Raw genomic sequence first — 18793 nt, forward strand, 5'->3', positions numbered from 1 at the left:
AGTTTTTATTGAGCAGCTTCCTGATTCCAATAAGGAGCAATTCAAGGCTACAATCAACGAAGATCAACTGTTGGCTTCAGAGGGGTTTTTTTTTTCCATTTTCAATCCAAAATGAATTATATTTAGCAAGAAAATCCTAAAGGTGCCAAAAAGTTTCAGATTGTATAACAATTAACATCTACTTTACCGCTTTACATAATATGTCAGTTATTCTCACTTGGGCCGAAATCAAGATTCAGTGTACAGATACAAAATTACAAAGTTTTTTTGAGATATGTTTTATTAAAGAATCGGATAATTATCAGACATCTGGCAACACGGTAGACTGCTCCCACCCTTGCACCAAGGTTAGGCAAGTACGTACTAGCGTAGATTAGTTAGATTAGTATGTGTTGATACTTCTTTTGTAAGGGTTGATCAATGAGACGCGCTGAGTGCTGCAATTACGGAAAAGTGTGATGCGGGACGCAACATTTAAGATATCACAAACAGGTGTATTGCAAAAAAAAAAAAAAAACCCAATGTTTTTGTTTATTGATATATTAAGATATCACAAGAGATATTAACCACTTAAGCTCATTTCTCACACGGGCTCCCGTTACTGGTACATTTGTTCATTTGTACATGCTCCCGTATCACTCTAGCGGACTTATTTTATATGTCATCTGTTCAATGGTCTTTTGGTAGCGTTGTTTGTAATTTTAAATTTACTGAAAAAGTTACGTGCAGCAGGCATATAAATATACAGTAAACATTTTTGCATAAATTAAGAGTGATTTTTGTGATATATCCAGAGCGATTGGAAAATGTCCAACACAATTTTCGGGGTGAATCCTTAGGTCATTTTAAGAAAAAACGTTTCTGTGAACACGTGTCCTAAAATTCTTCCTAAGGGAGCTCTGTCAAGGAGGTGATGAAAAGTTAATGTCTGATTAATATCTCAAAAACTCTTTAATATAAAGTAATGAAATTATGTCTATGTCTTAGCGTTAGTATGTGCTACCATACTACATCATCCAAAATTTTTGGAAAATTTGCTCTCTTTACTAAAAGGACTATGCTTGCAATTTGAATCTGCTTTCCTGTTAGTTTATTTTCAACCTTGTAACATGTAGCCTCGTTACTTCCCAACAATTAATGTTGTAGAACAGCGATAGCATGTACTAACGCTACGGCACATACCGAATTTCATTGATATATCTATATTAAAGCATTTTTGAGATATTAATTAAAAACTTTGAAAATATTTCCAATATTTTTATTGCAAAATTTCATAAGAAAAATAACTTGCAATTTATAAATAAAATTTATATTAATTATGTATATTAAAATACTTCTTTCTTCATTAAAACTTCATTAAAATTTGTTATAAATAAAATTTATATTAATTATGTATATTAAAATACTTCATTAAAACTGCAAAAACATGTTAAAATATTAAAATATACTTTAATAATAATTTTGTGTTTTAAAAAAAAAAAGCGATCATTTTTGTCCAGAAAATCCAAAATAAATTTGAAATACCTTAAGTGGTTAAGAGATCACAAGCAGGTACATTATAAAAAAAAGTAATGCTTTTGTTCATTGCTTTTCGAAAATCATAACAAGAAACATTTGGATGCGGTAGCAGCACAAGAAGATTTGGCCATGGCTTCAACAAAAAAATCAAATCTGCCCCCACGATTGATAACTGATTTATGGAAAAGGATCTCAACGATGTCTTTACTTTTGAATTTAAAAAGCCCAAATTTGGGAAAAGCAAAGAAGAAATCGGCAACGTGCAAGGTGGAAAAGGAAGTGAATGGCAAGCTCAAAGACAAGTGAAGCAAGTGCCATGAAGAGTTTCAACCTTTGGCGGTATGTAAAATGTAACCATCCTGAAAACTATGCAGCTCTGGTTACAAAAAAGGACCAGGAAGATGAGACAAAACAGAAAGCTGACGCAGCTAAACGACGTTCATCTAGCTTTTTGAAAACTCCTGGAGAAAAGATTTTTTTTGCGGAGCTTCATCTGAAAAGAAACCCAAAATTGAGCAAACAAAACTTGACTCATATTTATTTGAAGTCCTCAAAGGTTACAGTCATCAGGGATGCCAATACTTTCCGTGAAGGGCTGATGGAAATGGTTTGCTTGAGTTCAACACCGCTCACTACCTTCAGGCTAAAGAACAAAGGATTCCAAAAAATTGCAGATGAAATTGGTCGGCAGCTTGGCGTTTTGACGGGGCACAATGCAGTTCGTCATTTAGTTGTCGGCACAGTTGAGCCTTCGTGAAGAGGTCAAGAAAGCTTTGGAACAAAAATTGTTCTACCTGAAAATGGATGCGGCAACAGAAATTTCCTTGTAATCAATGCTCAGTACTACGAAGAAGGAAAAGATAAAACTGTGGTAAAAACCTTGGACATAATCGACACTGGAGGGCATCATAAGTCTTCGTATGTGAAAAGTCAAGTAAAAGCTATTTTAGAAAAATTTGGGATCAGTGAAATGCAAGTGCTGAGCATCTGCGTTGACAATGCAGCAAACATGACGTGTGCTGTCAAAAATTTCAGTGAGGGCAATGAAACCATTTCTACCTCCTGAGAACGGGGATGTGGACAGAACTGAAGCTATTTTGCCTGACGAAGGAAGTAAAGGAATGGATGAAATCCAACTCAACATGGATGCTGCTGTGCAATGGGTTAATGACCCTAGCCTTATACTTCCAACATGGCTTCATGAGGACAACTCAAAGTCCAACTGATGAGGTGTAGTATTAACACTCTTCAGTTGGCAATCTGAGATGGACTGAACAAAGAACATGCGAAGAAATTTCTGGCAAAAATTTGACGAGTCGTTGTCAGACTACGAATCCCAAGAATTCGAAGTGTTCTGCTTGATCTACATGGGGTAACTCAGTCATTGGATACTGTTACTCTCTGGGGTTCAACATTTGCAATGATTGATCGGTTTCTCATTTTTCAATCTTACTGTGAACAAGTGGCTGCTGCTGGAACAAGAGAACTCAAGTTAACAAAAGCTGAATGGGACGAAGTGAAGAACGTGCAAGCCCTCTTGGTAAAGCCAAGCCAAACAACCGTGAATCTTCAAGTTGTTGATGTAACCCCGGGAGTTTTAATGAAGGAATGGCGAAAACTGTCAAAATTCTTGCAAGAAAATGGTGGACAAATTGCAGAAGGAATTCTATCCTCCATGCAGAAATGCGAAGAGAAGCTTTTTGACAATTATTCATTTCCTTGCTGGGGTTTGTTGACCCACGGTATCGGATTCTTCTTACCTCAAGGGAAATATGAAAGGCAAAGGAAGGGCTTCTTGATGTTTTTCGAGTCATCGAGCAATAATCTATTGCTGCATTCGAACTCGGCGGAAGAGTTTGAAGAAAACGAAACACAACAAAGAGTCATCAACAATTGAATTTATGGTTTCAGAAAGTTCACATCCTTCAGAAATAGCAGGCTGTTCTCAAACTTCCATCTCCATTCTGAACTTGTTTGAGTGTCCATCCCTGAGACGTCTTCAACCATCACAGGGAAATGGAGGTATTTCAGGCATCAATTCTTCAGAAGATGACTCCTTCGAAAAGGAATTGGATAAACAAGAAAGACGCCCGCAAGTTTCTGTGATTCATAATTGTATTGAAGCATTATTCGAGAGAAACTTTTGGGAAGATTGGTTTCAGAGTAGCAGCTGTATTAGTCTGTATTCGCAAAAAGAAAAGGAGTACTTGTGGCACCTTAGAGACTAACAAATTTATTTGAGCATAAGCTTTTGTGAGCTACAGCTCACTTCATCGGATGGGAAGATTGTGAGGTGATGGAGCCTATTGGTAGGCTTAAAGTCATCTGTTTTTGAGGCCATTCACAGCTACCCACACCGCATTCAGGCTGCCTGTAGAATTGCTTCGAGCATGCCAACAACTCAAGCTAGAGTAGAGCGACTGTTTTCGGCTTTAAAGTTAATTTTAAATGATTTGCGGCAGGCTACGAAAGATGACTTGATTGCTGCAATAATTTTTTACAGACTGAATTATGAAGGTTTCTAGTTTGTGTCATTGTTGATATTTAAATTGTTTTATAAGTCTGAATAAAAATGTTTTTTCAAAATTACAGTATGCACTTTTTTATATAGTTAAAAATTAATTTGAGTGGGAGCACGGAGCGGAGTCAGAGTGGAGCTGGAGCAGTCATTATTGGTGCCAGAGCAGAGCAATTCAAGAATTTGATTGCTCCAAATCCCTGGTTCCTACAGTGACAGGAAAAACCCCTTCTTTCGCTGTAGGCTGCATTTATGTAACAGGGTTATTCCAGCATAGCTACAGCACTGTAGCTTTGCCACTATATGTATATAGTCCCCGTAACATATACATGGCCTGAAAGGGTTGGGATGAGGAGAGTGTCCTGCCCGATAGATTTTTCTTGTCTTTCTGACTTAAACTCTGGAAGACAAGGACACCATATTTCACCCCAGTCAGCTGGGGGGCAAAAAAAGCCAAGGACCTCTGGCTTGTTGCTTCCAAAATGCCAGGTATCAACTAAATTACAGCCTTAAGCGCTTGAAGGATTGCCTACCATGTTGTTGCTGTTGCAGCAACAATTGGCTCCAATGTTTCACCTTGGCCTGAAGCACAGAATAGTTAGGAATATATGGCTTGGAGATTATGCAAAGCCAGTTTCTGCTGCTGAATTTCTGCCCTAAATAGCTAATGGCTTGGCTACTACCTTGCTGTTGAGTAGGGGGAGGCCCTACAAAATTGCACAGCTGAGCAGGAAGGAGCCCCTTTAATTTTAGCTGGGCCTGCTACACTGCTCAGCTTTTTCTCTTCAAATACCAATTTCCTGCGGGTCCTGGGGTGCTGCAGTAGGCAGTGGACTGAGGCGGTCTGGATGTTGTGGTAGTCAGTGGGTTCGGGCTCCTGTTCTCAAAAATTCCCTCCCTGCTGGGGAGGGGGAGAAAGGGACATATCAAGGATAGAGAAAAATGGGAAAGACACTGCCTGGAGAGAGTCTTAGTAGAACGTTTTGCTTCTCTGAGCAGAGGTGAGACAGTTCTATGAACAACTCCACCTGTTGGTACTACATTGTGAGGCTAGTAGAGAGTGGGTTTTGGGGTATTTGTTTTTTAAAAGCTTGGAAGATTTAATGGATCACGGAGCATCAATTGTCCACAGCAGAGAAAGATTGGGAGGGCATACTGGGAATCTTAATTTTGTGTTTGTTTGAAGGAAGGAAAAACATATTACACTAATATACTATTATATATTTCCATTTGTAGGGTGCTTTTATACACATCTTCAGAAATTTTGTTTTTGATGCTTGTGTAGATGCCTATTGAAAACTAGTTTTCACTGAATTTTATGTGCTTTGATATTAATATGAATTTAGATTTACTGAAAGAAACAAGGCTGACCTGAAAATTTGTATTTATATTTGTTTTAGGGGTTGTTTCATTAGTGGCTGTTCATCCTTCTACAGTAAATACACTTGGAAAGCAGCTCCTGCCAAAAACGTTTGGACAGTCTAATGTCAACATTGCACAGCAAGTGGTAAGGAGAGTTTGAATTTTTTTTGCCTTTGATTGTTCATATGAATCTAACTGTGGTTCAGTGTAAATGCATCATATAAAGCATCAGTTGTTACTAATTCTATGTAGAACGTACTGTCTCACTTTTCTGTATAGTAAAGGCTGCTTAGTATGACTTTAAATTGTACTCGGAACATTAGTTGTTTTTGTGGGGAGAGGGAGCACGTGTTGGGCTAATCATGAAAGTTATTGACAAAAACTACATCAACCCTCAATACTTCAGACTACTGAATATTCAGATTCCTCTATTGTCTGTCAATCTTTCTGTGATAAATCCATGACACTTTCAAAACACACCAACCTGAAACTTTATCCAAAAGCCCATTTGCAAATATGTTATTGAGATCAAAATTGGAAAATCAGTGGGATTTTATAGATTTTTTTTTTTTGTCCATATTTTAAAAAATGGTTATTTCAGACATTTCTGCTGAAAAGTGTATTGTAATTTTAAAAAAAGCAAAATGTGTATAGACTGGATAACTTAAGGAGCCGGTGATCAGATAAAATGATTGTCTCGACAATGCAAGTTCCAAGTGCAATCCATATTACTGTAATAGCAAACAAAACCATTTGGTGAGCCATGTGATATGAACTGATATATTTATTCTGTTACGTAGGGAGAGGTGTTATAGTTAGCGTCTCTGCGGAGTAACTTTTTTGCTAAGGATTTTAATTTGCATAGAAACTGAATTATATTCTCATCTGTAAAAGTGGTCCAGGTTGTTACATTTGCAAGACACTGAGGGCACAACTGCTGCCTTTACTGTACTGTTCTCTGGGGAAAAACAGGACTTCAGCATAGCACCTTTCATAAGCATTTCATTTTATAAAAGAAAAAATAGGTGCCATATTATAAACACATTTGAATTTGTATGTGCATGTGCGCGTGGTTTAATGTGGATTGATTTTCAGTATACAAACACAGCACTAAGAGAATTGGTGGGGAGGGGAACTGAGCAAGAGGTGGTGTTATTGCTGAGAGAATTCAAGAAGCTACAGAGTTTTGCACGCACACACTGCACTTTATACTTCTGTAGCTAAGACAGTTCAACAATCGCCTCACTCCCCAGTTTAGACTGTACAGTTATACCAATATGCTAATAAGCTAAACTGATTTGACTGCATCCACAGTAGGGATGTGGTAATTCACAGAAGTTGCATTTGTATAACTATTTCAGTCACGGGTATGATTTTTTTTTTTTTTTTTTTTTAACTGAAATAGTTATATAGGTACCAAGTCTTTGTGTACACCAATCCTAAGACAGTTCAGCTTCAGACAATTCTCAAGAGTCCCCACTGAGATTGTGGACTACAACCTAATGAAATGTTTGTATGACTATTTTATTGCATTGCAGTTCCTGTTATGAATTAAATCAGCTATTGATTTGATGTCACAGTGTAGTCGTATGTGGTAATGACTGAGTAAAATTGGTCCTTTGTATGGGGCATTTTATCCTTTAGGTTTTCAGACAAGGAAATTAAAAATTCTGCAGCACTTGAATTAGCTTTATTAAGCTTAATTTGGTAACCCAGTGATGAAACTACTTTTAGGAGTATTGTTATCAAAGCAGGGGATAGCCAGGTTAGTCTGTATCCACAAAAACAACAAGGAGTCCAGTGGCACCTTAAAGACTTACAGATTTATTTGGGCATAAGCTTTTGTGGGTAAAAAACATCTGGAGAAGTGGGTTTTTACCCACGAAAGCTTATGCTCAAATAAATCTGTTAGTCTTTAAGGTGCCACTGGACTCCATTTTGTTTTTGTTATCAAAGCATAATCATAACTTCACAGCGTGGATTTGATTTAAATCACTAGTTAGGAAGACTCTATTTAATCATGGATTTCTACATAAAAGTGCATTCTTGTTGGTTGTTATAACCTTAATACATATTCTTCACAACTCGGAGATAGATGTAGATTTCATTTTTAGAAGTACACACTAGACATTTTTAAGTGATTTATTTAGAAAACTTTTCAGATTAGTTTTACAGCTATATCAGAAATGAATGATTGATTGTTTTGGTTATTTCATTTACCAAAGATAATTGAAGCAGATATTTATGAAGTCACTGGGAGGTGAACTATCTCCAATTCAACAGGTTAATCATTAATAATTGGAAGATTTGCTTGCCATGCTGTATTAGGAGGAGGAGAACACCAGACAGACATTTAAATTGTTTTATTTATCTACTACAACAACATTATGTATTCTGGATTTTTTTCTTCAACAGCAAACATACAATATTGCAACAAAACAAGCATATGAATTTTTGAATTTAGTTAAACATTCAAGTTTTTTTAAATTGGGTTTGTTTTTTGTTAAAATTTGTTTTTACCTAAAATAGTTTAAATAAAATATTTAAAAAAAAAAAAAACCCCAACAAATTGACTGTGTCAGCCAGGTCAATATGAAAAACTTAAAATATTGGCTTCTTCAGTTAACTCAGTTGTCTTCACCTTCGCATTCCTGTTTGTACATAATCTGGAAAAGAAAAACTAGCTTTCCTGCTTTTTCAGGTCCGTCACGATTTCTCAGTTTGGAATGAATTAGTCCAAAGGAAGAAAATATTTTTTCTACACTGGCAGAAGAAACTACTGCTGTTAAAAGGGAGATTATCACTTCAACAGTCTCTGAATCCAAGTACTTAAGTGACTTCCACCAGTTCACTGATGTGACTTTCTTTAAAACATCATCAGCAAACATGTATTTCTTGAATTGTTCACCCTTAACTCTGAAGTTTATTATAGTTGGCATTATGGAGGGATGATTGCTGGATGTCCATGTCATAGCCAACTCCTTTCATCATCTTCAGCACAGCTTCTCAGGATGTTGTTTCATTTGGTCAACCAGGCCCTGCCTCTATTTTTTTGCTCAAACGTGACAATTCAAGAATAATTCAGAAGGAAGACAGGCAGTCCTTAAGAAAAAAGTACGAAATAAAAAAGTTCCTGCATGTTCAGACATGTTCCTTTTACCATCTTCAACGCAGCTTCCTCCTGAGAAGGAACACTTCTCATGATGTTGTTTCATTGGGGAACCAGGCCTTGCATTTGTTTGTTGCACTGTTTGCATTTTGCACGCATGCCTGTCTTACCCACAGGTAGAGAAACTTCATTAAAATATTCCCAAACTGGGTCTCTTTTACGGCCTGCTGTCATTATAGGTTTTCCCCTCTAGTGAGAGAATGGTATGAAGGATACACTGAGAAAGGCCTCAAGACTTCTGGAATATGCTGCTCAAACAGTTTCACTTTTGTTTCTACTGCCTGTCCCTCCCTTCTCACATTTATCGCTAGACTTTTTCTCCTTGTCCAGATCTATTCCTCCCCCAACAATCTTCTATTCATTGAACTTTTTGAAACTTTGCACTTTTTTGGAGAGAGGTAAGGGATTGACTCTGTGTACACAAATTTGCAGAGGAACAATAGGGTTGAGGTCTGTTATTTCTCACCTCTATATATTAATTTATTCATTTATTTTAAAACATTTTTGCCGTTAACAACGAGGTTATCTCTGGAGACACAAATCCGCAGTTTGAGAACTGCAAAACTAAGCATCTTTGATGGTATCTTCTAGACTGAGCACTGAGTCCCTTTGGGTAGATAGAAATGTTAACCTAAATAATCTATACAGAAGCCCCTGGAACCCCATAAATTGGATCCCTAGTTCATGAACTATTGGAACTCATTTACAAAACTTTCCTCATATATTACATGAATATATTGCTCGTACTATAGAATTAGAATATATAATCCCTATTCCATGATGAGATATTTTGAGCTAATGTATCTTTATCTTTAGATAGGTTTTTCCTCAAAAAGCATTTTATCAAAAAAATCTGATTTTTTTTATTTTAAGTCGTTGATTTTTATCTACCCTGAAAATAACTCTAAATACCTCCTGAATCTGAAAAAATGTATATCTATTTTTGGTTTTGACCCCCATTTTCTTCTCTGTAACACATGAAATATTTTCTCTGAAATAGATACAAGTGGCCAAACAGGCATCAAACATGGCTGTATTTAAAAAAATGTATTTACACTTAGGTTATAGTCATTCAGGTGGAGTGATCTAACAAACGTAATATGGAGTCTTAACAGGATGATTTTGCTCAGTGAAAGAGTACTGTGGCACATGAGGAGTGCTACAGACCTTGTGAATATTTAATAGTACTTAAAATGAATCTCTGATCTAGAACAAGTCAGAAAATACTTATATGTAACAATAATCATAAAATTAAAGGGCTTGTGCCTTGCTTCGATGTTCAAAGAAGGCCTACACCTTCTTTGAAAGGCTGTCTTTTACACTAGCATATCAGGTACCAACTAGGGAGGAAGAATCTATGGTGCCTGGAGAACTAATGAAATGGGAATGTTGCAAGACCCAAGAGTGTGAAAACTGGGCAGTTTAGTGCGGAGGGGATTAAACACAACTCACTTTCCCAGTGTAGATAAAGACTTTGAACTTGCAGACTCCTCCATTATCCCTGCTGCTGCTGCCGACATTGCCTGAGGAGGCTACGAAGTGCAGCAGAAGTGCTGGGGCTATTTGAGGAGGAAAATTTTATTAGCTGACATGCAACCCTTTTATGCCTCTTCTTCTCTCAGCAACAGCTAGCAGGATTGTGGGTAGGGGGTCCGGGGGCGTGACGAAAAGGTGACCTTCCACATTAGTTAGAAACTTCTGGATTATGTGGGGAAGGTAATGGGGGGTGGGGGAAGAGAATTCAGTGCTTTCCAGCAGTTGAAAGGGAGCACAACTGATATGAGAGAAGGAGTCCCTGCATAAGGTATAGAGACAATACCCTGGTAGGAATCCCAAGCGTTTCCCCCTTCTAAGCCTGTAGGGGCTGCAGAGAAAATGGGCTTGGTTTCTCACCAGGGCTTTTGCTAGTGGGCTCCCTGATAATTGTTCATATGGACATCTGGTTAGCAAGTTTAGTCCTGTCCAGTGGGTGATGTGGAAAATCTTTCAAGCTCTGTGATCTTAGTTATTAACACTTGTACTGCCAAAACATCACATCAGGGTAACTCCACTTAATTATGACTTTAAGTGTCTATTTGTTCAAACTTAATTCAGAAACAATGTTGTGGGGTAGGGATAGCTTACTCCTGGGGGAATTCTGCGCCAACGCGCACATGCAGAAAACGTGTTCCCCACAGATTTCTTTGCTTCCCTGCAGAAAGTGACGGAAGTAAAGGAAAGCCGGGGGAGAGGCTGGGGATGCCCATGGGCCTAGTGCGGGAGGAAGCATTGCCCACCAAACAGAGGCAGGCTGTGGGGGGAGGGGGGGAGAAGAGGAGGTACATGGGGTCATGTGCCACTTCTCTCTCCAGCCCCCCCTTTTCTGCACATGCAGAGCTGCCTGGCTGAAAGAGTGTGCCGCTCTGCTCTGCAGCTGGATGTCACCTCCTGGGTCCTAGTGCTAGTTGTGCACCCCTTCAGTATGCTGGGAGCCATCCTGTTTTCTGTAAAACAGTGAGTGCCCGCAGTGGGACAGGGCAAAGGGGGTTGTGGGGGGAGAGGCAGTGGGGAAGGAAGGGGGGGTGGGATGGGGAGAGGATGGGGTTGAGAGAAGGAGGAGAGGATGGGAAAGAGAAGGGGATAGGGGAATTGGGAGGGGGGGGTGGAAGAGCAGGAGTATGGCTTGCAGCATCCCCTCTGCAGCCACTGCAGTTGGGGCTCCCCGGTTAAGCAGGCCCAACAAACCTTCATCCCGATGAGCCCCATCTCCCCTTCATACGGACCACCCTGCTGAGGCCCGTACACCCAGATCCCCCCCTGCTAAGCCCCAGCCATCTTCACCTGGACTCTCTGAAGAGTCACATTGACCCTGCACCTGGAACCTCCCAATGAGGTCCTGTGCATCCAGATCTCCCACTGAGCCGCCCGCACGCAGATTGCCCACACAGAACTCTTACCCCACACCTGGATCCACCAACACCAAGCCCCTCTATGCTTGATCCTGCTGGGCTGAGCCTGCCTGCCCACACCTGGTGTGTTTAGCGCAGAGGGGCAGCACCCCAGGGTGTTTCTGGAGCAGGACTAGTCCTTGTGCTTTGTCAGGGTTGGGTACAGCCTTGCTGCTGAGCCCCTGTCCCAGGGGCTGACGGCTGCAGGGTGATCTCCCACCTTCATGCAGCCAGTGGCCTGTGCTCCCCACTGCTATGCTGGAGCCACCACATTTATTTATTGACAAATAAAATTTGCAGAATTTTAAAATATTGTGCATAGAATTTTTATTTTTTTGGCACAGAATTCCCTCAGGTGTAGTATAGCTAGGGCCCTGTACTGTGGCACACTGGACCTAAATTCTGTGGCAACATCTGACTTCTGCATCTTATCAGCACTTAATTCTGTGTCATGTTGAAAGTCCTGGTCTGATTTCAAGTAACATAAGAGGTTCTTATTAAATTAAATATGAAACAAAATAATAGTCTTTAAAGGACTGTATTGTGTATTTGAATAATGAATTGAATATGAATTTCAAATCTGGAATGTGTTTAATCTTCAACTGCTCTTAAACTTCCAATTTTCATTGTGCTATAGAATTTTGTATTGACGCTAATCTATTGAAACTGGACTGGGGAAGATGCTTGAGGCAGCTGGGTAGAAGGATACTGAGGCATTTGACACTCAGGAAAATATGGGGGGTGTTTTGAGGTTTTAGCTTTCAGGTTCAATTTAATGCCTTTGTTGGGGAGATAGATGCAATTTAGATGAATAGGCAGATTTTTCTGCAAAATCAGGAAGGCTATGCTGTATCAGTTCGTTTTAGAGGCTTTTCTTCATAACTATATGCTTTCAAAAGTTATATTGTTATGCAGAATTAGATGTGAAGCACAATCCTACAGCAGAGATGAGGGTTACTGCATCATCCAGTTCTACAAATGTAGAGAAAACAGTGTTCCATATGTACTGCGAAAACTGGCTCTGTTCATGGTAAACCTGATTAATCTGAAGCGGACTGGAAGAGTGACTTTTACTTTTACCCAGGTCCAAAGCTGTCTGTGTTGGTTTTGTGTTTGATGCAGTAGCAGGAAGGAGAGAGAATCAGAAGAGATGATGTGGTTGTTCTTTGCAGTAGGCACTACATTTTATGCCTACTTACCAGAGGAGTTATTAGCTTTAGAGTTCCTTTTTGTTTGCTTTCTATTATAAGCTTAGTTTATCCTTTTTCTTTTTAATTTTTTTCTGACTTACTAGTGTTAAATTGTTGAGGCTTGCTTTGACTTTTTTGTCAGATTTGTGCCAAATTTTGATCACAAATCAAGAAAGCAGATGAGGTTGATCAAAGGAAGGAAAAATAAAAACTTGTCACCTGAACATACAGTAGTCTAAGTCAATATGTACAAAACCCATGTACAACTGTGAGGGTTTTCTTTGGTAGGATGATGGTACTTTATTTATCTCATGGAGATAGGTGGAAATAAAGAAATGGCTCCAGAAAAGTGGGGGAAATGCATCTGAATAATGTGGGAGTCTTCTGACTGTATTCCAAATTATTTTGTTTTAACTGTAGGTTATTGGTACACCTCAGAGACCTTCAGCGCCAAATACTATCCTGGTAGGAAGTCCACATACACCCAATTCACACTTTGTATCACAGAACCAGACTGCAGACTCTTCGCCTTGGTCTGCTGGGTGAGCAAAATTCTGTTAAGTTACAAGGGATTAATAGAATTGTTTGGAAATTTTGTCCTAAAGTTCTCTTTTTTGGATTAATGTGCTCTGTAGGTACACTGATATGAAGGAGGGATTTAATTTGAGAGCTCTCTAAGTTTTTGTTTAATACCTAGAGTAGAGAGAGAAATAAGAACACCTTTTCACTTCAGTGTAGCAGAAGTCAGATTTCTGAGGAAACAAACTGACACGTAGTGTTCTGATGTCATGTTTACACTAAGATAGTGGCTCTTAAAAGAACAAGTGAAATCAACTGAGATTTTTCATCCTCTTGTACTGTCAGATAAAATATAAATGCAATATATTGTTTCAAACCAAACAAGCATAATTCTGTAGACCATTTTAAATGAGAAGAATAAGATCGTAGCTCAACTTGAAGAAAGCTTCACTTCCGGATTTCACATAAACGTGCTTTGGGGGTTTATTACGCACACGATTGTTTTGAAGGACCCATTGATGAACGTAGTTGCTTTAAAGTTAACATTTATTGGGGTGTATCTTTTTGGGGGGGCCCTAAGAAATATTTATATTAGGGGATTATGGAGTTGTGTTGTTCCTAAAGCATTTAAGCACCCATATATGCAGAAATTGAAAGCTGTTCCATTTGCTGACTTTCATATTTACATTTTATTGTAACAAAATATTTTTTAGTTACCCAGACAATTTTTCATTTGAAATTTATGCTGAGAACTTAACTAGCATATTCTTCTATGCTTATGCAATAATACTGAAAGTGCTGTAGGACGCATCTACCCTAGGTTTGAAGCATTTATAGTAAAGCTGTATTCCATGACCATTCAAATCCATGTTTTGGTTATTCTGTAATGTTGAATACAATATCAGATTTTCAGTATAACATACTTGACTATTTTAACTGTCCTGAATGTCAGATTATATATGCTCTAGAAAAATAAATTTTAGCTCCTCTAGTTCAGAGGGTTTCTAGTTTTAGCCCTTTCTTTTTTCCCCTCAACTTGCAGATGTTAATGTGTAATTGGAATGGGTTTTCATTACTCTCCTCCTTTTCAGAAGAAACTTCTTTACCACTAATTTGACATCTTCTAAATGTAATCATCCAAATTCATCTCTGGTATTGAAACTAGCAGAGTTACAGCAAGGATTAATTTAGCTCGATGTGTTTCATATTCAAGATAAAACCAAGAATTAGTTGTAAATTTAATCAGATCCATGATTCATAGAATCATAGAATATCAGGGTTGGAAGGGACCTCTGGAGGTCATCTAGTCCAACCCCCTGCTCAAAGCAGGACCAATCCCCGATTTTTGCCCCTGATCCCTAAATGGCCCCCTCAAGGATTGAACTCACAACCCTGGTTTTAGCAGGCCAATGCTCAAACCACTGAGCTATCCTTCCCCCCGCCTACTCAGGCGAGTAACTTTTATTGTCCTGTTTTAGGAGTACAATGCCCTCTTTGCTGATTAAAATTTTTGAGGGTTATATTTCAGAACAATACGTGTTTAACTGGCAAACCAGAAAACTTTGGAATATTGATCGGTTACTTTAAAACATATTTTCTAGGAAGCGCAACAAAAAAGGAGAGAAGAATGGCAAGGGTTTGCGACACTTCTCTATGAAGGTTTGTGAGAAGGTACAGAGAAAAGGAACCACCTCATATAATGAGGTGGCAGATGAGTTGGTTGCAGAGTTCAGTACCACTGATAATCACATTTCACCAAATGAATCAGTAAGTATGTTGCTGGGTTACATGCCACTTGATTGGGGGAAAATGTGACTTTTTTGTTTTTCCTAATGCTAAATGAAACAGTTGAGACACTACCTGAGTTTACCCATCTACTGTAATACATTTTCAAACGTTTTTGTCACTAGTATGTTTTTGATTAATTCATTGTGTCTACAGCAGGCTTATGACCAGAAGAATATTAGACGACGTGTCTACGATGCCTTAAATGTTCTTATGGCTATGAACATTATCTCTAAGGAGAAGAAGGAGATCAAATGGATTGGTTTACCTACTAACTCGGCTCAAGAATGTCAGAATTTAGAGGTATACATGTGGGAAATTCAGTAGTTGGTATTTTTGTTTATCTTAAAGATTTTTAATGTGATCTAATCCTACCTGAATATGGTCTTCTGAGCTATTGGGTGTTTGAGTCCCTTTGGGGACTGCCTTTCCAATTCCAGCAGGCGTGAGAGCAAATCACTGTGGTCAAGTGTGGCTTGGAGATCGCAATATCAGAATGTTCTATCCACTTTACCTTCCTCCCTCTTCCCATCTCTCTTCTGAGACTGTCCTCACAAGCACCTGCTAAGACAGGATTATGACTCCTTTCTGACCATAGGAGCTATAGAACCAGTTCCTGTTCAGCATAAAGGGAAGGGGTTCTATTAAGGTACAGTAACTCCTCACTTGACGTCGTCCCGGTTAACGTTGTTTTGTTGTCACGTTGCTGATCAATTAGAGAACATGCTCATTTAAAGTTGCGCAATTCTCCCTTATAACACTGTTTGGCGGCCGCCTGTTTTGTCTGCTGCTTGCAGAAAGAGCAGCCCATTGGCGCTAGCTGGTGGGGGCTTGTAACCAGGATGGTCCGGCAGCCCCTCATCAGCTCCCCTAAATTCCCTGTGCGGCAGCCACCCAGCAGGCTATCAATCAGGGTGGATTTGATTTAAATCACTAATCAGGAAGACTCTATTTAATCATGGATTTCTACATAAAAGTGTATTCTTGTTGGTTGCTATAACCTTAATACATATTTTTCACAACTCCGCAATAGATGTAGGTTTCATTTTTAGAAGGTACACAACAGACATTTTTAAAGTGATATAGTTAGAAAACTTTTCAGCTTAGTTTTACAGCTATATCAGAAAATGAATGATTGTTTTGGTTATTTCATTTACCAAAGGTAATTGAAGGGAGATATTTATGAAGTCATTGGGAGGTGAATTATCTCCAATTCAACAGGTTAATCATTAATATTTGGAGGATTTTCTTGCCATCCTGTATTAGGAGGAGGAGAAGAACACCAGACAGACATTTAAATTGTTTTATAAGTCAGTCTTCACCTTTGTTTTCCTGTTCATAATCTGGAAAAGAAAAACAGGCTTTCCTGCTTTTTCAGGTCGCACACGATTTCTCAATTTGGAATGAATTAGTCCAAAGGAAGAAAATATTCTTTTGACACTGGCAGAAGAAGCTACTGCTGTTAAAAGGGAGATTATCACTTCAACAGTCTCTGAATCCAAGTGCTTAAGACTTCCACCAGTTCACTGGTGTGACTTTCTTTAAAATATCATCAGCAAACATATTTCTTGAATTGTTCACCCTTAACTCTGAAGTTTATTATAGTTGGCATTATGGAGGGATGATTGCTGGATGTCTGTCATAGCCAACTCTTCCTTTTCAGCAGTTAAGGTTTGACCCTGGTACCGACTCTTGAGAATATTTACAAAAAAATGAGCTGGACATAGTGCTTGTCCCATTTGTTTTTTTAATGCTTGTAATTTAACTCTGTCATTGCATATTTCTCTTTTTAAGATCTCACTCAGTTCCTTCCAAATTTCAACAGCGTCTGCAATAAAACCGCTGTTTCCCTGCATTGTGTTCAAGGCTACAGAAATAGGCTTCAGGGGACTCGGCATGTGTTCAACCCAATGTTGAGAACTTTGGCTGTGACAGTGCCATCTATTTTTTCGTGATTTTGTTCACAAACTGTCATTGGATTAGGCTAGTTCTTGATATAGTGCTCAAAACAGTCCACTACTGAGTTCCATTGCACGTCTTGTGGGAGAGTTAGCTTGGTTCCTCCCACTTTTTTCAGAGCAGCTGCTGAAAAGTGGTTGTTATGGCAGTATTTTTCAGTTTCAACAACTGTATGTTGTTAGCTTGGGACTCTCTTCTAAATAATTTCTTCTCATCTTGGATACATTTGCAGCATTGTATGTGACCAAGCTGCGTACTAGACATTTGGATTTTTTCCCCACAGTTTGTTATAGCTTTTACTGCTGCTACTTGTAAATACTCTGCCTTTTGTGCATTTCCTGATGTATCAATTGTTTCTGTAAGAAAGACATTCCCTTCTTCTGTTGTCACAAAAGCACATACAACAGGATCATTGTGGACATTGCTCCACCCATCAAGATTCAGGTTAACAATTTTATCCTCTAGACCTTTTGCACACTGCTCAATTTCTCTTCCATACACTTTATCCAGCAATTTGCCTGCAACGTCTGTGCTGTTGGGTAGACTGTATCCTGGTCTTAATGATTGAACCATGTTAATGAAATGTGGGTTCCCAATCATACGGAAAGGAGAGTTTGTTGCATAAACAAACCGGGCAATTTTTTCATCAATTACCTCTTTTTTGTAATCTGCTGGTTCTTATCACACACTTATCTATGGTTGTTTCTGGATGATGGAGATTTTTTTCTTTTTGCTATACTGTGGCTGTGTGACCTACATGATGTGATGAAACATTGTCATTGGCAGATAACTCTGAAACTAGAGAAAATGATGGTGATCTTGAAGGTGGATAGTCTTCAGAATCCTGTATGTCAAGGATGGATTCTCCTAAACAAAATAAGTCAATGCAGTTATTTAATTATTATTCCCATACTGCTCCTTTAGTATTACTGATTGCATTCGCTGATACTCAGTACTACTTTAAAGGTGAAAGTGTAAAAGGAAGATCTGCTTATTTCAGCTATTTATTTTTTTATCACAATTGCATCTAAAACTCTATTTTTTGTTCAAACGTGACAATTCAAGAATAATTCAGAAGGAAGACAGGCAGTCCTTAAGAAAAAACTACGAAATAAAAAAGTTTACCAAGCTGAAGATCCTGCATGTTCCGGCATGTTCCTTTCACCATCTTCAACGCAGCTTCCTCCAGAGAAGGAACACTTCTCATGATGTTGTTTCATTTGGGCAACCAGGCCATGCATTTCTTTGTTGCACTGTTTACATTTTGCATGCATGCTTGTCTTACCCACAGGTAGAGGAACTTCATTAAAATATTCCCAAACTGGGTCTCTTTTACAGCCTGCTGCCATTATAGGTTTTCCCCTCTAGTGAGAGAATGGTATGGTAGATCTCAAATCAATGAAGGCTACACTGAGAAAGGCCTCAAGACTTCTGGAATATGCTGCTCAAACAGTTTCGCTTTTGTTTCTACTGCCTGTCCCTCCCTTCTCACATTTATCTCCAGACTTCTTCTCCTTGTCCAGATCTATTCCTCCCCCAACAATCTTCTATTCATTGAACTTTTTGAAACTTTGCACATGTCCCACTCCTGCCCCCCACTCCTTTATCCCATCTCCACAGAGCGGTGAAGGGGAGGGACATGACAGGGCTCACGACGTGGGGAGCTTGCTGGCAGTAACTGCTGTTTCAACTTACTGATCTACTTAAAAAGGCAGTGTACTTGGAGTGGGATCAGTGTACTTAAAGGGGCAATGTGCAACACACACACACACACACACACACACACACACACACACACACACACACACACACACACACACACACACACACACACACACACACACAC

General features: G+C 38.9%; 1 protein-coding gene across 6 annotated transcripts in view; it reads left to right on the forward strand.

Moving 5' to 3' along the window:
- Window positions 1–18793, forward strand: part of TFDP1 (transcription factor Dp-1) — a 114941-nt gene that overhangs the window by 60153 nt on the left and 35995 nt on the right. For 5 of the 6 annotated variants that reach the window (XM_074964129.1, XM_074964144.1, XM_074964136.1 and 2 more), the window contains exons 4-7: window positions 5437–5543; window positions 13105–13226; window positions 14805–14970; window positions 15145–15291. In XM_074964129.1, coding sequence (XP_074820230.1) covers window positions 5437–5543; window positions 13105–13226; window positions 14805–14970; window positions 15145–15291 — 542 coding nt within the window. The remainder of the gene's footprint in view (window positions 1–5436; window positions 5544–13104; window positions 13227–14804; window positions 14971–15144; window positions 15292–18793) is intronic. The other variant, XM_074964171.1, reaches the window with a different exon arrangement.

Source organism: Natator depressus, chromosome 1, assembly GCF_965152275.1.
Source record: "Natator depressus isolate rNatDep1 chromosome 1, rNatDep2.hap1, whole genome shotgun sequence".
In the NCBI taxonomy this organism is placed as follows: Eukaryota; Metazoa; Chordata; order Testudines; family Cheloniidae; genus Natator; species Natator depressus.